Source organism: Tyto alba, unplaced genomic scaffold (genome assembly GCF_018691265.1).
Source record: "Tyto alba isolate M040663 unplaced genomic scaffold, T.alba_DEE_v4.0 Super-Scaffold_14, whole genome shotgun sequence".
Classification (NCBI taxonomy): Eukaryota; Metazoa; Chordata; class Aves; order Strigiformes; family Tytonidae; genus Tyto; species Tyto alba.
Window position 1 is genome coordinate 14,059,171 of NW_024881276.1, and position 25,508 is coordinate 14,084,678.

A 25,508-nucleotide genomic window follows, 5' to 3' on the forward strand; every position below is an offset into this window, starting at 1 on the left:
ATTTTTAGCTTTTTTGATATTTATTAAAAATGCTGAATTACACAGTGCATGGTCCATTACAATATGGAGTAAGACTGTTTTTCTTCAAGCAATAAATAAAGGCAGGTTACAGCATTTAGTCAAAGACATATACAAGTACTCAGCTATAAACAGATCCAGGTGATGCCATTTAGTGACTCTGTACCAAAGGTAATATACAGCAAAATACTGTACTTCTTCCTGCACAAGACATTAAAACAAACAAACCCTCCAAACTACCTCCCTTGACTGGGTTCTAACAGGTATCTGGATTACTGCATTTTTTTTTATATTTTAATTCCTCTTCAGAAGACAAACCCAGTAATTTATTTATTTTCAGTGACAGACCATGTGGCTTCTATCCCTATACAACAACCTGGCTGTCTACAGCATCAGTTTCTAACTTTACCTTTAAAACCTGGGTTATAGCTCTCCCCAGCATGAGTGAAGACCCTCTTGCCTAAATGCGGAGATGAAATAAAGATCCTGGCTTTAACAGGACCCCACAAGCAAAACCTTTCTTGTGTTTTCTTGTACTCCTCTGGGTCTTTATTTATGTCACATCCACATGGATGGATCTTTCAAATCTTATGTACCAAATATACAAAATTATTATTACACATTACACAAGCGTTCAGTAAGTACTGCACATTGAATCTTCAATTACAATGTACTTCTTACAGACCAGTGTGTTACAGCCTTTTTGGAAGAAACAGCCTTTACTACAACAGCAGTAACACAGCATGAAAAATGATTCAATATTTTGTTTTGCGGTAAACAAAGCTTCTTGAACACAAGGAGGTTACTGCAACACAAGGATTTCAAGTATTTCATAAATAGTACAAACATTACTTGAAGCTTTCCTCTCTTCAATTGTTTAAAATTTCCAGCTACTACCCCCTCAAAACTGAAATATCTCAAGAATTGCAGTTTAACAGCAATATAGTTGTTTACACTTTGAAGACTTAAAACAAGTTTAAATAAATAAATGGGAGACCATTCAAGCTCTCTGCCTTACCTTGTGAAGAACATGTATGAATGCACTACAAGCAGAGTAAACAGGAATCTCCAAATCACTAAATTAAACTCTATGGTAGCAGAGAGCTAAAAGCAGAAATGGAGAGTAAGTGGTAAGACCTACACTAGCTACAAAGTTCTTGAAAGATTAAAAGATACTGTGGGTAAATAGCCATTTTCTTCTCTTTTTGCTGTAAGGTTGTGAGTGTATTCTGCTGCAGATAAGCCCTGTCTGGAAAGGGTGACAGGAATAAGGCATTTCAACTGCAACATTTGTACGATTACTGACTACTGCTCTCCCGAACCTTTTATGTGACCTCCCAGCGAAGTACAAAGCACAGTGCTCAGAGGTCAGTGGGGTTACTTCACAACAATAGTTCTCCTATAACTGGCATAGGTCTGCAGCAGGTGGAAGAAATTTCTTATGTTCTGGGAGAATAAAGCCTGCATGGTTCCCAAAGAGTGCTACCAGCCAACCAGAAGCATTAAGATATATGCTACATAATTTATCTTGAAAATCTCCAAGAGCTTGCCCTTTTAAATATTCCTTCATATGAGAAGGAGACAGGTTAGTTGGCAGCAGTCCCCGACAGGGAAGTCTGTGATAACAAGGACAAATTGCTCTAGCAAATTGCTCCCCTTACCTTGAAGTCTTTCATTGTGATTTTTATTATACATGTTTATCAAGAAACACAACTGTCTCCAAAACAAAAGGAATTTGCTATGCCTGTCAGTGACAGTTCTGTCAACTGCAGAACTCCACTTGCACAATGCCTTTTCTCCTCCAGAACAAATATAAAGCGAGTTCATCTCCCATCTTCCCCTCTTCTCTTAAACTGGATGTTCGGAATTTACAAAAATGAAGAGAAAATGTCATCAGACTTGCTGTCCAGATGTTCAAAAGAATAGGGCTCACAGCCTCCACAGAGAGCAGGAAAACTGAAAGATACTGGAGGAACTCTCAAAGCAGTATGGAACATGTGGGAATCCATAAGTTTTGTTGAATAAAATGTTCGCACCACAGTGGGATGCTCACTTTTACACACAACCAGAAAAAGCTGAAGCATTTCATCTAAGTGGAATCCATTAGGTAGACTGATAACCTTTGCATACCATCAGTCTGAGAAGTATAATAATGTAAATTAAGTCTTTATGCTGCTAGATAAGGCTCTGTAGTATGGATTGCCTTCAGTTATCTGGAAAAAACAAAGATGGGGTACACGTAAGGAATGAGAAACCCTCATTTGATGACATTCAACAGCAGAGGAACAGAAAGCTCCTTTCTGGGGTTTTCAGAAGCTGAATAATGTACTTCCCTTCATAATAAATATGTTTGTATAGCCAAAGCAGCAATATTCTATTAATCAGGGGTGTGGCAGTTTCCATCTGCTAGTTTACAGGCTTTTAGGGGCTACCATCTGTTTTCTCTTCATGTAACAAGCAAGCAGCTTGACTTCCAATGTTGCTTACACACTCAAATGATTCAATTTTCTGACCAAGATCCAGAAAGTATGCTGCAACTAGGACACTAAGTGCAAAATAAGCCACTCAGAAACTCCATTAGAAGACATCAGTGAAAGTTTTGCTGTAACCTTTCCTCAACACCTGATGACATCTTGAGGGGAAAAAAAAAAAAAAAAAAAAAAAAGAGTATGCCAGGGCTTGTCTTCTTTATATGTGTTTGCTATCTAACAGTTAACATCTCAAAGTAAAAGCTTTGCACTGTTTATAGGGATGCTGTAACTTCTTATGTGAGGACCATGTAAGTCCATTCTTACACAGGAAAGATGCATGCAGGCTACTTAAGTTTCTCACAAAATTCATCCAAGCTGTGGCATAGCACAATGCATTGGAAGATCATGAAATTCCAATTTAATTACATTTGAGGAAAAAAATGTATTCTGTCTTTTACAAATGAAAATCTGGACGCTGAGAAGGGAATAACTGGATTCAAGTTTTACAGACATAAATGGTTTGCTTGGGAAACTTACTTGTTCAAGAATCAAGTTGTAAAATAGAATTAAATACATATATACATATATTTAAGTATATTTAGTAGAATACATTAGAAGGAATGTAAGCATTATGGACCTCCTTAAAGTCTGAGTTTAGTATTTATAATGCAGATTGTTTCCTTCACTTCATTACACATAGACACTATCTCATCATGCGGCCAGGTTATTGGCTGGCTTTAACAGAAACTACAACTTACTTCACAATGAGGAACATGGTGATATACTGAATTACATATTATGGTTTCAAACAGTTGCACTGCTATGGCTATAAAGAAAGCTTTCTCCGTTTGATTTCTGGATAAACAAGCAATAGTTACACATTCAAAAATGTGTGAGCAGTGTAAATGAATAACTTTACTGTATACATCATCTTTCAGTAAAACTCCAAAAATATTAAACTGTCACTGTTTTACTACTGATAAGCTACACAAGTAGCTGTTTCAGCTAAAATTAAGTATCAGTCTGTAAAAATGAGAAATCCCAAATTCTATGAACACTTGTGAGCTCAAACGTTTCTGTAATATTTCAGAAATTGTAGCTGTCTTACAAACTCTACCACAGAGCCACAAATTTACATCCAAAAAAATGACAAAAATACACATACAGAAAATTGAAATGTAAAGGTTATACCAGTAAAACAAACATATCAAAATGATCATCAGAAATATGTTCATTGTCATGTTAATACACATGATTATTCTTGTAATTGGAAACTGTTACTGAGCACCCAAACACCAATATCCAAGTTTGGAGCAGTCATGAAACAGTGCTCTAGCCTGTCAAAATGCAAACGAAGTTTTGAAACTATGAGTTCTCACTAGTACAGTGTTCTAATATTAAAAATGGAGGTGAAACTAAAAATCAGTTAAAGCCTCTCTCAAATGTTTTAAAATCCAAACATTCATCAGTTTAATTATGCTTTTTTTTTTCTGAATTACTTAACATTCTTATCTTTTGTAATTTTCATGGATGGTGACATGACAAATGAGATTACCCCAGCTTAATTCCATTTTAGTATTATTGCCCGAGTGACAGGGGGCTTTTTGCCCATGACTGTAATTGGTAAGCAGTCTCCCTGTCCTTACCTTGACACCTCTCTGCCTACCCCGATTGACCAGTGTTTTATAGATTCATGGCAAACTGTACAGTATACATGTATGTGTAATATAGAATCTCAAGTTGTGGTAGGTTGACCCTGCATGGATGCCAGGTGCTCACCAAAGCTGCTCTGTCACTCCCTTCCTCAGCTGGACAGGGGAGAGAAATTATTATGAAAGGCTGGTGAGTGGAGGTAAGGACAGGGACAGATCATTCGCCAGTTACCATCACAGGCAAAACAGACTCAACTTGGGAAAAGTAACTTAATTTATTGCCAACCAAATCAGGGTAGGATAATGAGAAATAAAACAAATTTTAAAATACCTTCCCCTCTCACCTCCCTTCTTCCTGGGCTTAACTTTATTTGCAATTTCACTACCTCCTCCCCCTGAGCAGCACAGCGGGATGGGGAATGGGGTTGTGGTCAGTTCATCCCATGTTGTCTCTGCTGCTCCTTCCTCCTCAGCAGGAGGACTTCTTACACTCTTCCTCTGCTCCAGCATGGGGTCCCTCCCACAGGAGACAGTCCTTCATGAACTTCTCCAAAGTGAGCCCTTCCCGTGGGCTGCAGTTCTCCATGAACTGCCCCAGTGTGGGCTCCTCTCTCCATGGGGCTACAGCTCCTGCCAGGAGCCTGCTCCAGCATGGGCTTCCCATGGGGTTACAGCCTCCTTTGGGCACCCACCTGCTCTGGCATGGGGTCCCCCACGGGCTGCAGATGAATATCTGCTTCACCATTAACCTCCATGGGCTGCAGGGGCACAGCCTGCCTCACCGTGGTCTTCACCAGGGGCTGCAGGGGAACCTCTGCTCTGGTGCCTGGAGCACCTCCTCCTCTTCCTTCTTCACCGACCTTGGTGTCGTCGGAGTTGTTGCTCTCACATATTCTCACTTCTCTCTTCATCTACAATTGCTCTCCCACAGTATTTTTTTTTCCCCCTTTCTTCACTATGTTATCCCAGAGGCACTACCACCGCTGCCAATGGGCTCAGCCTTGGCCAGCAGTGGGTTTGACCTGGAGCCGGCTGGCACTGGCTCTGTCGGACACAGGGAAGCTTCTAGCAGCTTCTCACAAAAGCCGCCCCTGCAGCTCCCCCACTACCAAAACCTTGTCACACAAACCCAATACATTACTACATATAATTGACTGATCAGGCTTAGTACTTCAACAAAGAGACTATATTGTCCATATGCTTCAAATTATTTTTCTAGGCTATCTTAAAGCCTTTTCTAAGATCATACTTTCCTTATAAACTCTTCTATTAAAACTGATTGGCAAGACAAAGACCATAATTTTAATCTCTCCTGACTGCAAATAGTTGTTTTATTTAAATTCTACTAGAGGAAAATAAATGAAAAAGACATTTTTAACTACTGATTTTTCTTTGCAAGCATTTCTTACACTACCTTTTGACTACTCACTGACTACGGTCTTCGTCATCTTAGTTATATATTTTTACAAAGAGGATGACAGCTATTGAAATTTAGTTTTTCATCATCTAGATTGGCATATTTTAATACACTGCTTTATGCTTTAGTTAGATTTAATTCTACATATGCTTTAATTCTGCTTATTTTAAAGTAGGGTTTTGATTAAAGTTTTACCAAAGCATATAAGAACTCAATTGTACTAGTATTACCCAACCACTTCCATTGGAGAGACAGTTTACTTTTTCATCCCAGTTGTTTGAGCCTGAATAGGTTCCACTCCTTCCTCTATGGGGAAAAAAGTGATCTACAGTCCTTGCAAGTTACCAAAAAGAAATATACCGAGTTCTTCTGCAACTTACAAAGTATTACCAAAAACAACTTTTCACAAATTCTTGGAACCTAATATTTTTGTGTGTTTAATAATTATGTTTAAGCTAATAGAGTGCAATGGTAATACATCAGTAATATTAAGTGTTCTAACAGCTAAATTGAACCCACTTAACAGAATATAACAAAGAGCACAGCACACACTATATGCTCTTCACATATATACAAAATGGGAAGCTACTTGCTGGACAAGTAGTTTCTGCTTAGCTTTAACTAGTAAAGCATGCATCATGACTGTAAGAGCTCAAAACAGTTAATTTGCTCAGTTAATTTACTCAATCTCTATGGTCACAAAGATATAGAAAGCAATAGCAGACAGCACAAGAGTAAGAAAGGTAGCATATAAAAGACTTTAATAGCTTCTCTTTCAGTAACGTTCACTTCAGCTTTCACATCAGGTCAAGCGTCAGCCAGTTGTTTACTTGTTCTTGCATTTATTTCCTGCTGAACCCAGATCATTTATGATCAGATAAAAAATGTTGACAGCAAGCTATAAAGTCAGATATAATCAGTATATTCATTGTAGTAAAACTAGAATGATTCTTCTTCTAAGAGGAGCAAGACTTTGAATCGTACAGCATCTTGGACTCTTCAGAAACAGGTATGTACCATTATAGCTCCTGCTTGTCTTAAAACAAACTACCTAGTTTGAATCAAAGCTATGCAATTCAGACTCTCCTGTCTATTAACTTTACTTTTGGTCAAAAAAGGGATGTAATAAAATGAAATTTATCTTCTGATATGCAGAATACTACACAGACTTCCTATGTAGATAGATCTGTGTTAGTTATATTAATAGTTATTTTAAATTTATCTTATTTGCATTATCAACAAACTACCCAAACACTTAATGTGGCAAAAGGATACAGTATTTCAAGTTTTCACCTTCTTCTATCTCTACAGAACTAGGCAACTCTGTCCTGAACTTGCACACTTTATACCTACCAAAATATTTTGTCTTCTTGCCTAGCATGTACTACCATATCAGGTCTGTTCACTCTACTGTCCTCAGTTACAGATGAGAAATTCTATAAATTGGCAGTGACCATATAAATACTCTAAGTTCATTTCAGTGCAAAGTTAAACAGAAGAACTTTAGTATAGTTTCAGTGGTAATTTATTCTTTATCTTGCACCAAGACAGGTATGAAGCACTGAAAGAATATCATATCCCAGCTGATGTAGTATTTTATTAGCTGACAGACAGCAAAGGCTAGCTTCCAGTTATAACTGACTGAGCAGCTGCAGTAATTTTTTGTTTTAAAGAACTAGATTATTTTATATCACTATTGGCAACCTTTTTATCACCACAACCTAGAAATAAATGCAAAACAAGTTCCTAAAATACTGGTCTGAGGCATTAGAAAGCTAAAACAATCAAGTAGCCCAAAATGACAGAAAGAATATTAGAGAAATGTTTTAATTTTTTGGTGGTCATATGGTGTTAAAATACATTGCTCCCCAAAAAAGCAATTTGGAAACGTCTGAAGAAGGTAGGGGAAACTATTTGTAAGTAATTCTCACGATCCAGCATGGGCTCTCCAGAAGCTGCAGCTTTCTTCAGGGCACATCTACTTGCTCTGACATGGGGTACTCCATGGGCTGCAGGTGGGTATCTGCTCTGCCATTAACCTCCACGGGCTGCAGGGGCACAACCTCACCATGGTCTTCAGGGGCTGCAGGGGAACCTCTGCTCTGGTGCCTGGAGCACCTCCTCCTCCTTCACTGACCTTAGTGTCGGCAGGGCCGTTTCTCTTGCACGTTTTTACTTCTTCCTCTCCCAGCTGCTGTGCAGAATTTTTTACCCTTTTGTAAGTATGTTGTCACAGAGGCACGCCACCAGAGTCATTGATGGGGTCAGCTTTGGCCAGTGGTGGGTCCATTTTGGAGCTGGCTGAAACTGGCTCTGTCCTACATGGTGGGGCAGCCCCCAACCCCTTCTCACGAAGGTCACTCACCCTCCCCTCTACCAAAACCTTGTCGTGTAAACCCAATACAATAGATAAAGAATAAAGTTTTAGCAGATAAACACAAAACAAAAAAGCTCATATGGAGAAGGTGAAGTTACAGACTCAAAACAAGGAAATTATCATCAAGCGATGACACTAGTCAGAATAAATTAACCAAACCGAAACCGAACACTTTCCCAAAAAGAGATGTTCTCGTTCAAACAAGTATTCAAGTAAGCACTGTAGTCTATGTTACGCAGAATATTAGAACAAATAATCTCCTTCTGGTGTTGCCTTCTAACCACACAAATATTGCTCCTTTCTTATTCTTCAACACCGCACTACTTCAGAGTCACCTGTCAGCACTTGCTTTGTTTCTTTATCCTGTGCTATAGACAGCAGAGCCTTGCAGGCTATGAGGAGGAACCAAAAGCAGTTCTATAGTGCAGGCTTTTAAACTCCTATTTTTCATATCATCTTAAGAGCTACATCCATTACTGGTATGTTTGAAGGCAAGCATGGAAACCACAACTCCACTCATTGTCTGATCTGTCTCTGTCCACAGCTTCAGTAGAGAGAGAAACTGCTACAGCATTGCAATTCTATCCATGCTGCATAGATGGAAATAGCTTTGACCACCTAATCACAAACTGAAGTCCGCACAATATGCAATACCAGCGTATGAACCCTGAAGTCCAATCAAATGTACAGTTCCAAAACTTGTGTTTTATTGCTAAGGTCATTTATCACCAGGCTTAACAGTCAGCTAGTACTCTCTAACACAAAACTACAGGTAAACACTAAGGTTGCCTTCACGTCACGTCTGAGAAGTCACATGTATTGCTATAAGAAACCTGAACTAACTGGTATCTTCACATTATGAAATTTTGTAAACTACAAGTTTGACATGAAGATAAGAAACTTAAATTGCTGATGAACCTTCCTGTCATCTCTTTATCAGCAACCTCTATCTTCAAGAAGCCTGGGTTAAGAACTCCCTTGATTAATGCCTCTCAGTAACAAAAGCAATGGAGCCTCATATGAGGTATGAGCTTTTAGAATTTATAAATAGCTGAAATTAAAAAAAAAAAAGTTATGTGGAAGGAAGAAAAAAGAAAGAAATACCTGGGGGTTTTGTGTTCACTTGTTAGTTCAAGCTCGGAGTGACTACTCCTATGTGTGCTTCACAATGCATTAATTCAGAGCTCTCTACTGCTTACTGTCCAGATGTGACTTACAGCAAATACTCAAGATCTACACTAGGAGTTCAGCATCAATCTGAAAATTCTGAGATGTTTCAGCATTTTGCATCTTATCTGATGCAGGGAAGGGGTCTTAACTCGCCATCTAAATTGACAGCTACAGCTATCATCTTCAAGTATCTCCACACAAACACTTCTGGAGCCCTTAGCTTTATCAGCCAGCTCTGAACCAATGAACAGAAGTTCTCTTCCACTCCAACTTATCATCACAAGAGGAAAGCTGGAATCCACATCAACAGATGAAAGACTTAAGAAACCACCGGGCCTCACCAGACTAGCTTTACTATTCTTCAATGCAGTCCAATGTGACACATCTAAATTTTTCAACTGGAAGCCCAGGAAGAGGACCTAAAACTTTGTATCTCGGTTTCTTGGTTCTACGGAGAAAGGGAATAGAAACTTCCAGACTAATTAAGATTTCTTATGCAAATAATCTCATTTTACACAGGTCAATAAGGAAAATATGAAATGACTAATGCTAACAACAAAAGGGCACAAACATATACTGGCAAGAAATCTTATGACAGTATGGAAAAACAAAGGTGATAGCTGCTGTTACATGCTGTATATCAAAATAGAAGGGGAAAAGCTATGGTGTACACTGCCGCACTGAAAGAATCATATTTCATACAGTAAGTGCACATGCATCTGCAACTGAATCTGTGTGGAATTTAACCAGGAGAATCCTTTGCTGTGATACAACCACAACTGAAACCTTAACTATTAATAAAGCATATTCTGGAACTCATAGATGTAAAATGTTTTCACCTATGCACGCATGAGACTAACAGAAGCCAATGGAAGCGCTTTGCTCGCTGGCACTAGGAAAAGTGGACAGTAAAAAAGAACTACATGTTTTTAAGGTTCTCTAAGCTAAGAAAAGAGCAGCTCAACTTCCTTTCCTATTCAGGAATGCTCTAACTAGCCACATCTTACTATAAAACCTTCCCACTCCCCAACTCATTTACAATTTCTACCATATTCAGCTTTGGACTACCCACAGGGAAGCCTACCTCATACTAAAAATACTACAGAGAGCCTGTATTGTACAAAATACTAGGGAAAGCATGAAAGTTCATTAGAACAAACAGTAAGATACAGAACCAGCCAAGAGAGTCCGTGAGAAAGAACATCTCTCAAAAATATTAGGATCCTAGACTGCACCTCATGTCTAATAAACCTAAACAACAAAAAAACAGTGGCAAACTGCCTGCAAATTAAGTGATGTTTCTGTGCTACAATATTGTACTACCTATCTTTATCATAACCATCTTCTACTCACAGTTTGTGGGTTGATATCATCTTCTCCCATAGGTTCATCCACAATTTGTTGTCCATTCTGTAAAAAACAGACACAGCAAGTTACCAGAAATGCTGAATTCAAGCACAGAAATAAATATAGTGCAGATGTGCTTTTATAGCATGCTAGTCTACAGGATCAAGTGTTCTCTTCTCCATATTCTATTTAAAAAGTCACTGAAAGTAAACACAGAAGACTGCATATTGTTGGCATGCAATGCCACTCTTGCTTTGATAATACATGAGGATCAAACTGAATGAAGTCACAGTGAGAAGTACATAAAACCATCTGGCATTTGAAGCCTTTGTACTACATAGCTAGACATTATTTTCCACTACTACAACTTCTGCAAAAGAGTTAAAGCTGATGAAGACTGAACAGCAGAAAGCCACAATAAAGAACAGATAAACACATTCTAAAAGCAAGACCTTATGTAGCAAGTCACTCCTTACTCTACCATGATTACTTTAAGAACATTTATAACTACAGTACAGCCTTATAAAAACTGTGAACACAATGCTAATTTAATTAGCCAGCATTTACTACTTTCTGTGCTTTTCTAAGGACCATTCTAACAAGCCATGCAGAAATAGGCATTTGAATTGAAAATTTATCCATAAAAACTTTAAAAAAGCTTAAATATCTTGTTGGTCAACAATGTTTTCTTTTCCTTGTCAGTGATACTATACTTGGAGAACCCCTAAGAGACATTTTTTCCCAGAAAGACTTAGAAGGACCTTCCTTACACAAGCATGAATATTAGCAAGTTGTAATGCAGAAAAAAAAGTTTCCTAAGTTATGGTATGGGGTATCACCTGGGGCATTAATTCTGAGTTTACTTGTAAAGTTTAACAGAAATTCAATATTTTAGAAACAAATAAGAAGCTATTAAAAATGGTTACATTTTCCATTACCACTGAAGGCAGAATTTAAGTTAATTTGTGCATTAACGTGCATTATTTCCCTAGAGAATACAAAGCCTAATTAATCTATTTTTTCAGAACTTAATTTACTTAGTTACATGCATGTATGGATAGATATTTTCTAGATGTTAGAAAGTTAATAAAAGCTGCTCAGAGATTCCGAGATTTTAGCTTAATTCTATACCTTCCTTCCCACAGTTCAGTTTTTCCTCAGACTTTTTATGTGGAATCTTCCTAGCATTCTTCTGTAAAAGCTCCTGATTAATATAGTCTTGCAGCTCGCACATGGCTGGAGGAGAATCTTATATATGAAGTGATAGATTAAATCCTAACCACTTATGAATTCTAATTTTCAAATATTGCAAACACATTGAATGTTCAATCTCAGATAATTACCAACTCTCTACCAAGTTTTCTCCTGAGCATTTTCTTGCTAAAGATGCATCTGGATAAAGATAAATTATGAAAATTATGGGTTGCCAAAATATGACACAAGCTTGGGGGTTTTTTGCCCCCCCTTTCTTTTTTTTTTTTGTAAGGGGGTGGGAAAGCGAAGAAAGAAGGTTGGACTTCTGATTGTCTCTCCAGTGCAGAGTTCTGGCGCACAGTAGCACTACCATTTTCTCATCTTCACTGGCTTCAGGAAGATACTAGAGACTTCTAGTATGACTCTAGTCTACTCTAGAAGTCATCCTCCATCATGGAAAGATTAGAAAGAAATCAGCTTCACATGTTGTAAGTTACTACAGAGATGAATATAATCTTTAAAAGCTGTCTCAGTTAAGGGCAGTCTGTACAACTCACTAGTTGTACAGCTAAGGGTAATTTGGTAAGATGATGCTCCGAAAAACCTAAATTTCCCTCACAGTAGCATCTTTTACTTACAGTGTACAGGCAATGAATACTGTACTATCCTTCCTTAAGATACATAAAAAATTGAAATTATCAAATAAATGACCATTAAAAAAACAGCTTAGCTAAGTAACAGAAATTAGCATTTTAATAAAGCCTGCTTACAAGGCAGCATATTATGTATACATATATCATTACCGTCAAGGCCACAAGTCACATACTTTCGCTTTTCTCAAATCTATAGCATATATTTAATATAAATTAACATTTGTATTTTAGCTATAAATCTCTATATTCTGTTCATGTGACAAGACAGCTTCCAAACTATCTCGTCAATAGGAAAAAATGAGAAGAAAAACAGTAGAACAAATAGTCAGTTGGCTTTATTTGGAAAGGAGGAGTCTATAACATCCCAACAATTAATAATGGCTAAACTCTGGGGCCTACATTAGGGTAATTTGTGTATCAAAGCCATGTGCTCTAAACTGACTCCACATGCAGATTTTCAGAAACAGTGATTCCTGCTACAACCACCATTCTGCTGAATAATGTACATTAACAGCAGATTAAATAAGAATTTACTATACAGTAAGCTTTGAGATTTCACATTTGCTATTTTAATGGAACCGAAACATAGTTGAAAGTAGAACACACATCGGAAACTTGAGACAAACCTCTCTTTGAAGACGAAAAGGCGAGCTCAACCTCTGTTTTTAAAAAGGCTTTAATCTTTAACCACATTGACTTTTTCACATTTTATCAGCCTACCAGAAAAAAAGCAGCAAACTTTTACAACAAAAATAAACTGTTTTGTATAATCTGGTTTTCCTTTTTAATCCTGCATTGCTTTCAGTTACTTTTCAGTTGAATTCAAGCAATGCATTCCTAACACACTTATTGGAACTAGGAACAAACTTAAGAAATCAGCATGTGTGCCATGTGGTCATGTCTGAGCCAGATCACTGGATTAGCAAGATCTTTTTAAATAGGTCTACCCAAGCAATGATTATGCTAAGGGAATCACTGGATGGTAGAACCAGTTTTTCTCAGAACAGTCTGAGCCATGTAAGGTAAAGAAGAATATGTATATATGATTTATGCTTTGCTGGTATACAATACTATTAAATGAAAAGCAGCTGTGTATTCAGAAAGTCTACAAAGCATACTGACTTTCTTACGAGTTAAAATGTAAAGCCAAAGGTTCCTAAACTGGCAATATTTAAACCACTGTGGAGAGAGGAGGTCAGCAGCACACTTAAAAGGTGAGTGAATGAAATAGGTTCCGTTTTGCTGGGAGTAGACTCCCTCTAGTATTTAACTAGAACCAAGGGCATGTCTCAATGACAAAACAGATTGGGACTAGATATAACAGTCTGATGAATATAGAATAAGAGAAGGCTGAATATATCTTTCACATGTACAGATTGGTCTAATCAAAAGACAGACTCTAGACCTTCACTATACTTCAGCTGCACTCCTCCCATAGTGGGACACTAAACAAGCAGAATGGATCAAGGATCTGGTTATTTCCTGTACTGCGGCTCCAAAAGTGGAACGTATTTCAGATGACAGCACAAGAGAACTAGAAGAAAAATAACAGAAAAGGTCCACAGAAACTTTCTACTTACACTCAAACACATCAGCAATCAATTTACACCATGAAAGGAGGTTGAACTTCCCTTATAAAGGTAACCTACAAAATGCTCTTTCAATCCATTCAAATTCCACTTCCTATTCTCTTTTTCGGTGGAAACAGTCATGTTAAGTTAGCTACAAATTTGACTTCTAAAAGCCTTTAAACCTGTTGCCACATTTCACTAAAGTGGTAGAAAATAATACTTAAACACAAAGGCACGTGGACAGGAACACAAAAGAGATCCTACAGGTTCCCGAACTAAGCATAAAGCAGACAAACACCAGGCAGCTGGTACATGAATGTCCCCCACATGAACTGACAGAACCTCTGACACAAAAGTCAATGACCTACAAAACAGGAAATAAACAACAAATATTTCTAGCAATGAAAAATTGCAGGTTTAAACCCACTGAACTATTAAGGTACAATAAGGTACTTAATTTTCCTGGAAAAAAAGACAGTTTAAAGACAACTTTTTTTTTTTTTTTTTAAATTCAGATTATTGCACTTCTTGACCATGCCAGTAAAACACATGCCCATAAAACAATTGCACTGGAAGGGACCAAGAGGTAGCAAGTAGTGGCATGTGTTAGGGTACTGGTATTGAGAAAATATATTTATACTAAATCCTTTGTAAGAAAGGAGTACATAAAAAAATGTAGCCCACATCCCACCCACAATCAATTAACCACTTTCTATAAAACAGGGAACATCCTGCACTCTACACACTACAACTGTATATTGAGCTACATTCTTAATGTCACTTGTAAAATTTATTTTTTAAAAAATTATGGTACCAGCATTTACTGCAAGAGAATCAATCTCAGAAGTCTGGCAAAATAGTACCATCTTGGTCACCTGCACACTAAACCTAATGTTATTCCCATCTATCCTTCTTATTAGTACTGGACCCACATGGGTCATCTTGTATGTAAAATACACCATCTAGCATCCATAACAGCAATTTGAACTTACCAACTTGGTGCAGAATATCTTATTTTGATAATGTCAAGCATCCATCATTCTCATCACATTGTTTTCTATACAGGTATCTAAATCATATTAATTGAAATATTAAGCGGACAAATCATTATGTTTCTAGCAGTACTCATTTTTTTCTACTTTTCCTGTTAGTTTTATCAATAATCATAGAATCACAGAATGGTTTGGGTGGGAAGGGACCTTAAAAATCACTTAGTTCCAACCCCCCTGCCACAGGCAGGGACACCTTCCACTAGACCAGGTTGCCCAAAGCCCCGTCCAGCCTGGCCTTGAACCCTTCCAGGGAGGGGGCAGCCACAGCTACTCAGGGCAACCTGTGCCAGTGTCTCAGCAGCCTCACAGGAGAGAATTTCTTCCTAATATCTAATCTAAATGTCCCCTCTTTCAGTTTAAAACCATCACCCCTTGTCCTATCACTACACTCTCTGACAAAGAGTCCTTCCCCATCTTTCCTGTAGCCCCCTTTAAGTACTGGAAGGCCGCTATAAGCTCTCCCCCAATCCTTCCCTTCTCCAGGCTGAACAGCCCCAACTCTCTCAGCCTGTCCTCACAGGGGAGGTGCTCCAGCCCCTGATCATCTTCATGGCCTTCCTCTGGACCTGCATGAGCAGGTCTGTGCCCTTCTTATGTTGGGGGCCCCAGAGCTGTACACTGTACTCCATGGGGCGGGTCTCATAAGAATGGAGCAGAGTGGGAGAATCCCCTCCTTTGACCTGCTGGTCACACTTCTCTTGATGCAGCCCAGGATACGGTTGGCTTTCTGGGTTGCAAGCACACATTGCTGGCTCATCCACCAACACCCCCCAAGTCCTTCTCAGCAGGGCTGCTCTCAATCCACTCATTGCCCAGCCTGCATTTATGCTTGGGATTGCCCTGATCCATGTGTAGGACCTCACACTTGGCCTTGTTGAACTTCATGAGGTTTGCCCGGGCCCATCTCTCAAGCCTGTCCAGGTCCCTCTGCATGGCATCCCTTCCCTCCTGCGTGTTGACTGCACCGCACAGCTGAGTGCTGTTGGCAAACTCGCTGAGGGTGTGCTCAGTCCCACTGTCCATGTTGCCAACAAAGATGTTGAGCATCGCCGGTCCCAATACCAAACTCTGAGGAACACCGCTTGTCACTGGTCTCCACTTGGACATTGAGCCATTGACCACAACACTTTGAGTGCGAACATACTGCTGATTTCTCACCCATCAACTGGTGTATCTGTCAAATCCATGTCTCTCCAATTTAGAGACAAGGATGTTGTGTGGGACAGTATCAAATGCTTTGCACAAGTCCAGGTAGATGACATCGGTTGCTCTTCAGTTATCCATCAACACTGTAGCCCCGTCATAAAAAGCCATCAAATTCATCAGCCATGATTTGCCCTTAGTGAAGCCACGTTGGCTGTCACCAATCACCTCCTTATTTTCCAAGTGCCCTAGCACAGTTTCCAGGAAGATCTGCTCCATGATCTTGTCATGGACAGAGGTGAGGCTGACTGGCCTGTAGTCCCCTGGGTCTTCCTTTTTTAATTCTTTAAAAATGGGGGTCGTTTCCCCTTTTCCAGTCAGCAGGAACTTTACTGGCCTGCCACAACTTCTCAGTTACGATGGATGGTGGCTTAGCCACTTCATGCACCTGTTCCCTCAGGACCCATCAATGCAGCTCATCAGGTCCCATGGACTTGTGCATCTTTCAGGTTCCTTAGATGTCCTCAAACCCGATCTTTTCCTATAGTGGGTGGTTCTTCGTTCTCCCAGCCCCTGCCTTTGCCTTCTGCACCTCGTGTGGTGTGGCTGGAGCACTTGCCAGTGAAGACTGAGGCAAAAATGTCATAGAGTACCTCAGCCTTCTCCATATCCTGGGTAACCAGGTCTCTCGTTTCCTTCCAGAGAGGGCCCACATATTCTCCTGTCTTCCTTTTATCACCAACGTACCTATAGAAGCTTTTCTTGTTGCCCTTGATGTCCCTGACCAGACTTAATTCTATCAGGGCTTTGGCCTATGCTAACCTGATCCCTTGCTGCTCAGACAATTTCTCTGTATTCCTCCCAGGCTGCCTGTCCTTGCTTCCGCCCTCTGGAGGCTTCCTTTTTGTGTTTGAGCTTTTCCAGGCTCACCTTGTTCACCCACACAGTCCTCCTGGTGTTTTTACCTGACTTCTTTGTCAGGATGCATAACTCCTGAGCTTGGAGGATATATTACCAACAGCATACACGAAGTTTTTACATTTAGTTTAGTATCTCCATTCTTACATTCTGTTTGCAAATCAAAGTTCTGATAATTTGGACTTACCTTGCTGAACTTCATGTTTTTTTCCTACAGTTTAATAGAATTTTTTTCTAAATGGGCATAAATTTGTCCCCAGAGCTTCTTCAATATTAGACACCACCAACTGTCTTTTTCCACCCCCTGAAGATCTCTGCTTTGCATTTAGACTACTGGTAGACTATATGGGGATCTTTAAGTAGCGTCTCTGCCAAATATTTTAGCTTTTTTACTTGACTGTGTGTTAGTTATTTTAAAACCCCTTATGAAATCGATACCAGTTATAGCTTTTGATATAATTCTTCCACCATTAACCTCAATATTTCCTAATTATCAATATCAGGTTTGAGCATATAAATTAGCAACCGGTCTTTATACTGTTAACAGAGTTCAGTATATTATATTAACTATTGACTTTTCCATGTAATTGGTGCCTTTTAGGAGAACCATACCCCGCAATTAAGATATAATAAAAACAGTGTTATATTCTTAGACTTAACAATTGGACAAATCAAGAATTATGAACTATAGATCAGTGCAGGATGATGTTTTAAGTACACAAATAAGCAGACATCTGAATCACATAATTTAAAAATCGTTATCTAGAAGTTTTAAAATGCCAATGAGTAACATAGGCAATGATTTAACTATGAGTTGGAATTGTAATTTAAATAAATTAACTGGATATGTCTGAAGTTCCTCCCAGGTAATTCCTGGTTTTCATCTACCAAAACTTCCAGACTTACCCAACAACTTTTAGACACAGTTGTAGGATTTAATAAAAAACATTTTTACCTTCTTTACATATTCTGAAATAAAGTTTAGGATACCAAAAATAAATATTTCAAAACACACAAGAAATTTTTTTGTATTATTTATTATTTAGTCATTAAAACACTGGCCATATATAGATCTGAGCACTGACACTCCAGTGCTTTCAAGGGACTTTCAACTGACAGATGAAGATCAAGAACCATGTGATCCTTGAATTGAGTAAAGCTGTAACAATGCTTCTGGCTTTTTTCAAAGCAGCACAGAATACAGTAGCCCCACTGAAATATTAATAACAAATTTGCTGTTAGCAACCCGCGGCGCTGCATGGAACTACATTCAGCAAAACCCTTTAGAACTGTACACACTCAAACTTGCTATTCTAAGCAGCAATGAGCTACCCTGAGAAAAAATTCGTAGGTCCACAGAAAAATAGTTGAAAATAGACCAAAAGGACCTTGAGAGGTCATCCAATCTATCTCAGTGCACCGAGGCATGATCAGCTATTCCTACAATGTCACTCACAAGACATTTATGTCTAACCCCTCCTTAAATCTTCAGTAATGGAGTTTTCACAATCTATTCAAGTGCTTAACTAAAACATAAGGCTTTAATAGGATCTGAATTAATGACTTGTGCCCTAACTCTTGAGCTGTGAAAACACACAGATCCAAAGCACTTATATAAATGCTAACTTGATTAAAACTTATGATATGTAAACAGCAAAGTGTGCCATCATCTTAGACTTTTTCAGCTGTTCTCTCATAACATGTATTCAATACATTTTGCATATATCATGTTAAAAATAGTACTCACAAGTATTAAAAACTCCTTAAATTTTTTGAAAAAAAAAAACCTAACAAAAAACTAAAGATACAAGTCTTTATTTTTATGAAACATAAAATTACTACAAGTATTTATTTTATATAAAACTTTGTTACTTCAAGTTCCATTAATCCCACATAATTTATTCTAAACTTTATTGACTAAGGTGACTGATTTCTTCCTTTGCTGGGCATGAAAAGAAACAGCAGGACATTGAAACTTGCCTCTCTGTAGACAATCAACTTCAGATATAAGCCATTAATATGCAGATCATTTAGATACAAAGCCAAACTTCCTTAAGTTTGGATACTTCGGCAACTTGAACTATGTGATTTCGTAAATCATATCTACTTTACACTACCACCTTCTTCTTATCAAATATGACTCAACAGTATAGTTTAACAATACAGAAAAGCAGCACCCTTTCTTCCACTGCGATGCTTTCCTTGGCACTGGCATTTGTCCAGCCCTGTGCCAAGTCAGGTCAGAAAAAGAAACTAGAAAAATGTTTGCAGCTCTCAGGGAGTTTAATTCCCTGAATCAACTCGGCTTGAAGTCAGACAAGTACCATGGCATTATCCAAGATGCTGGACATATAGTATCATAAAATCTTTGTCCAGGCCAACCACTTTCTGTAGCTAAAATGATCTCCAAATCATGGATGTCTATTTGTTCAGGAATAACAAAAAGCAGAGAGGTGAAATTTTCATTTGGTTCCCTACCTGTATGGGTAGTAAATTAATACACTTAGCACATCAATTCAGCAGCCTTAGTAAAGAAAACAAAACAAAACACCACATCACTCTGTTCATCTGCTCAAGAGAAGGAGAAATATACATGCAAAAATCACTTACTTCAATATATCCAACCATTGCTGTGCATATGAAAATAAAATAAATTCTTTCTCTGCTCACACACATTATCCTAAGAGTGACCCTAGCACCTGACAGTATACAACTCATTCCCAAGACTATGTTTGCATGAGAAGGCAGGTACGCTTCACCTTCACTGCCTGCAGCAGTCCCGGGCCCACCAAAATGCCCCACGCCTGCCTGGACTCCTTCAAAAGGGGACCGGGGAACACACGTGGGGGTACGTGCCAGGTCCTGGGGGCAGCCAGCAGGCACAGCAAGGCTGCGTGCTGCAATTCCTTACAAAGCAGACACAGGTTCCTTAGAATCTCTTAGCATGATAAATGACAAAGGTTGAAATTTAATACTGAGGTCAACTAAAGCATTACTTGTTTATGGTCATTCTGTCATTTAGCTATTTTAATAAATTCTAGTAAGAAGAGAGACTAAGCTATTTCACTCTTTCCTAAAATGCAGGATTTTCAAGGTGACTATACAACAAATGTCAAATGCTGGAAGACGGGAGGAGAAAGACTCCCTGTTAAGTAAAGAAAAATGTTTAACATTCAAGCCCAAGTTCTAACATAACTGATTTTGGCAATCATATTATATAAGGAATAATACAAATAATATTCATCATTATCTGATTACATCCTGAAACCACCACCTTTTGAACCTTCAGGACAAAGGAGATTTTATTTTTCAAAGATATGGTTTGCAGGACATTTAAAATCACAATATAATAACATTTCTTCACATCTTCTCTATATACTTATGCATGTTCTGATAAATTAATGCTTGAAATTAAATGTTAAATGAAAATTTAACTAATTAAATTAAACGAAACCTTAGAAATTGTGTCAGAAAACAGACCTAGATAATAATAATGTATTTAGAAAACACATGCTACTTTTTACACAATGGAGCTGCTTCACTCAAAAAATAAAGGGGGGGGGGGGGGGGGGGGGGGAACCAGCACATTTCTTCCAAGAAGAGTTAAGTGGAGCGTTAAGCATACCACAGGGGGTTCCTCGCATCAAAGGGAACATATGGTAACTGTTACTGATAAGAACGAGCTAGCAGTAACTTTGTGGTTGAGCCACTGGAGTAGGTCCCTAGAAATCCGTGTTCATCTCCTAGCTCTAGAACAGACCCTACGAATGTTGCTAGACCGGGCCACTAAGCTGTTGAGCTTCATTTTCCCATCTGTTACACAGGATTTTTTCCCCCTCTATTTCCAATGGGTGAGGCATTTAATCTTATTTCAGAGAATAAGGAGAGAAAAAGTAGCACAGTACCATGTACGCAAGCATATAACACAGTATTTGCAGTAATCAACCATTTCAGTTTGTCTAAACTTAAAAAATCCCTGAAGAGATTCTAACTTATCCAGTTTTACTGATTAAATTATCCCCTGCCGTGGAAGTCTGTCACCAAGATTGAAAAAACAATTACAAGGTTTTACTCTTGCCTGAAAAACTGCATAAAAGTTTAATGACTATGAATTATATTTGAAAAAACAAAACACAACCCCCCCACAAAACCAAGACAAAACACACAAAAAAATCACTACTCAAAACCAGTATCTTGAGTGAGTTCTTAAAGTTGATAGATATGCCAACTGCCAAGATCAATCAACTCATAAAGATAATATTTTGGATGTGCAGACATAATTAAACAACCACCTTAGTCTACATATCATTGTGAATGGAAACCAAGCATTTGAAATGACAAACAACTACAGTTAGTGTGACAGATCACAATCAATTCAAAGACAACAGACCTGCCTTTAAACATGTCAGTCTGCTTACATCTACTTTGTGTCAGATGTCCCAGGTGTGGCGAGAAACATTACGTATACTATAATGAACAAAAGAATAACAATCTAAGAACTGCCAATGTCACAAGAAAACTAATGGAACAATGCAAGAAGTCAACCTCAACACCTTCTCTGAGGAAACCAAGAGCTGTGGAGCTCTCACATTACCGCACAAAGATGAAGCAGCGGCTGCCCCCTCCCACCCCACCCAGCTGGCAGCACAACATCAGTACTATGTCAGGTAGTAGGACTGTGTTAACCAAAAACCAGAGCAGGTAAAATTGTATCATTAAGGAACTGAAAAAGCTGAAGGAAAAAACCCCACACACCTAAACATCTTTCATGCAGATGATATGTTTCTCAAGACAGTATTTACATATATATAACAACTGTTATCTGTCTCTCTATCACAGCAGTTTGTGGAATACAAGGTATACTACTTATTTAGATTAGAATTAAATTGCCAGTTGCCACTTTCAACCCAGTGTAAGAAAATGGCACTCCACAAATCTGGGAAAAACCCAGACTTCAGAATGCGCTGTACTGACAGCAGGTATGTATAAGAAGCAATAGCCAAGTGCTACAGAGAATTCTGCCTATCATGGAGAGACGACAGTCTTCAAAATCTGTATAGACCAGTCCATTTAGGTGATTCAACTCAGGCTTTGAATTGTTGACCCGTGTTCGCTATACCAGAAATATATACTGTAAATATAGCCTTTGTTCCTGTGGAACATAAATACAACACTGATTACACCACAGACTAGTACAGAATGTGAAGAGACAATCACAACCACAGCCAGATTCTTTAAAGCATCAGCATGACCATTAAATGTGCCATTGTCTCCTGCAAGCTTCAAATAATTCTGGATACAGAAGATAAAACAAGGAATCCTGTGAAAGTAGATTTATACCATCTATTTAGACACCTAAATAGGTGATCATAAATACCCTGTCAAGAGCAGTGGAAAAAACTGAACTTTCTCCACAGCCAATTTAGAGCACCTAAATTAAAACTCCTAAAGATAGATGGCACAAATGCTTCTCAGAAAGTCTAGCAAATGGCATCTCCTTATGATAGCCAGCACTTTCAGTGTACTGGTGTCCAAAATTTGGCTGTCATAATTGTATTCCTTCTCTTCCAGTCAACATTAATATGCATTGCTGGGAGTACGGATCAAAGGATCAGTCTTGTTATTCAGGCAGTCAAATACAAACTAAAATCATCAATACTTAATTTGCTCGAAAGCAGATGACTTGAAATAAGAGGCACATTCTCATCATGAATAACAAACCTATGCTTGTTATAAATCTTGTGTAGACCCTGAGTTAATAAAAGACAGCATCGCTCCACAGGCTTTAAAGGTGTTGTGATTTAAAACATGAAACTCTAAAACCAAAGCCAAACCAAGCATTATACTATATAGACAAATCATTTCTAAAATAGTATAACAACTTTACATATTGAAAAAGCTGTCAGAGATGCAATGTCAATCACTGACCTATTTGTACCTGTAGAAACAGAAGTCCTGCAACTCATCTCTGAAAACTATAAATCCATATTTTATCTTAAAGAAATTGTTTGCATTATTTCTTAATATTCCATGAGTATAACACGGCGTTACAAGAACTGTGTCAGCAAATCTGAGAGGTTAGCAGAAACTCCTTACATCAGTCAGTATATTACAGCTAAAGATAGTAATAATATCAAACTATGACTGAAGTGACAAGTTTCCAGGTGGATGTAAAAAAAATTTTTTCCCAAGGACACTCCTGCAGGATAGGGTCTATAATTAGGCTATTGCTGTGCTGCAAACAAGCACAACTCACACTCACTGAAAATGTAAATTATGTATTTAGGTCACTTGTTTATGTATTTCATTTAAACTTACCTATTTTCACCAAAACATCTCTTCTTAAAGACTCATTTCAGGTAAGCAACCTATCTAAGTCTACTCTTTTCTTTTTGAGGGTCATGTCAGCAGCTTTTACAGGTAGTCTGTTTTTTTCAAGAACTGAGTGTTTATACTAGACTAGGGCCTTAAAGTGCAAACCTGCCAGTTCGTTGCTGTTTCACGTTTTGTTAGTGGTCCTAGAAAATTTTTTGGTGTTGAATTGTGTAGACTCACATCAGTGTAAGTGTTCAACTAATTATTTTATGACGAGGTAAAATACTATTTTTAAAATAAGTTTATGGCAGTAGTTTAAAATAAATCATATCTGAAATACACTAAAACAAGTAACAAAGTATAATCATGCACATACACACATTTCAAATAACATAATCAATTTTTCTACCTTTCCAGCATATGTACCATTATTGAAGTTACATAGACTACAGGCAGTGAGCATGTAAGATTAAAGTAATAGTTAAAATCTTTTCTCTAAGTCTTTAGTCTAAGTGGTCTCGCAAGAAACATCCCCCCTACCCCCTTCTCCATGACCCCCAAGCATCACACTACTATTGTAGTTACTCCTCGTTAACAACAACAAAAAAATCATCCAAGATCACCACTTTAGAAGTCAGTGAATAACTGGCAAGAATTTAAAACTACAGTAACTGGCAAGAATCTAAAAGACATATCTGCCTGTCATATCAGAACCGCACATTCTTCAGACCCCCAGAGACGCAGTCACTTTAAGCAGAAGGAAGACGAGACAAACATCAAAAGGACAAATACTTCTGATATTGCAGAAACTTTGCATTGGTCTCTCCATTTGCCCTGCTCACTAAGGAATAAGTCCTAACCTTGCGACTAACTGTTGTGAGCTGGCCTGAGTCCATACCGTTCAGGATCAGCATCACTTGAAGCAGCTTGGCTTCGTGTCAGCTGGAGCAGGTTCAGGTAGAAGCTGCACTGTCAGAAGCAGCTATTTCTTTTCAGATGGGAGTCTGGTCACAAACTGGCACATGCACTGTGGGCTACTAGGGAATCACGGAGCAAGCACAGCTGACAGTGTAGCTGTAGTGTTTACAGAGATTCCAACCAACACAGTAGTACACCGTAGGGAAAACTGAAAATAACTGAAGGCATCAACGGCTTCGGTGAATCTACTTTCCAGCCACTCTCATTATCTCTGCCTAGGAAAGCTGACACGCGTCCTGCCTAACAAGGACAGGAGCACCACACAAACTCCCCGCTACCAACAGCGGGAAACCACACTGCGCGGCACCTCGGGGATGTTCCCATAAACGCCGCCAAGCATAAAGCTTCACCCATGCGAAACGTCCCTGCGGTTTCCCAAACGCTTGCGAAACTGCAGAGACAACCCCATCCTGCTTAGATAAGGGGGCAGCGGCAGCCGGGCGGGGACGGCCCTCGGCCGCCGCAGGGGGAGCGGCGGCAAGGCGAGGGCACCGGGCAAGGTGAGGGCAGGCCCCGGCCCTCCCGCCCCCCCGCTCCGGGGCCGCGCTTTGAGGAGGCGGCGGGGCCGCCCCGGGAAGGGAAACTCGCCGTGACAGTAACCAGACACCGCGCTGGAACAAAAGCGCCCGAGTCGGCCGCCGCCGCAGAAGCAGGTTACTCCCCCCCGGGGAAGGGGGCGGAAGGGGAGGGAGCGAGTCGGGAGCAGCCCGGTCCCGTGAAACAAGCCCCGAGCCCCGGCGCGGGGGAGTCCCGGCCGGTCCCGGCCCTGAGTCAGTCAGTGCCCCGAGAGGAAGCGGCGCGTAGGGGCCGGCCGGCCGGCAGGCGCCAACGCTCAACCCCCGCCGCCCGCCCGAGCGGCCCGGGGGCTCAGCGCCCCGAGGGGAAACTCTGCCCGTCCCTTGAGCAGCGGCAGCCCAGGTCCCGTCCCCTCCTCGCAACTTTCCCCACAAAACCCACCACCACCTCCGGCCGCCCCGTACCTCGGTGCTGCTCTCGGCTGTGCTCTCCACAGCCATCTTCTGCCAAGGGTCCGCCAGCTGCGCCAGGGGCATCTTCCCCGCCCGGCTCCCGGAGCCTCCGCTCTCCGCTTCTCCCGCACCCCGGCGGGCGGCGAGGCAGGTAACGAGCTCTCCGGAGGGCGCGGGACGCCCCGGCTAAGCTCTGGCGGTGGATCCTGCGGCGACTGCCAGCCGCTGCCGCCGTCCGTCCGTCCGTCCGTCCGTCCCACCTCC

At 39.7% G+C, this 25,508-nt stretch overlaps 1 protein-coding gene across 2 annotated transcripts in view; it reads right to left on the minus strand.

Moving 5' to 3' along the window:
* RPS6KA3 (ribosomal protein S6 kinase A3) overlaps positions 1-25,505 on the minus strand; it is an 80,368-nt gene extending 54,863 nt beyond the window's left edge. For both annotated transcript variants that reach the window (XM_033010086.2, XM_033010085.2), the window contains exons 1-2: positions 25,257-25,505; positions 10,459-10,515 (exon numbers count right to left, since the gene is read on the minus strand). In XM_033010086.2, coding sequence (XP_032865977.1) covers positions 10,459-10,515; positions 25,257-25,328 — 129 coding nt within the window. In that variant the 5' untranslated portion in view covers positions 25,329-25,505. The remainder of the gene's footprint in view (positions 1-10,458; positions 10,516-25,256) is intronic.
* Positions 25,506-25,508: the final 3 nt, after the last annotated feature.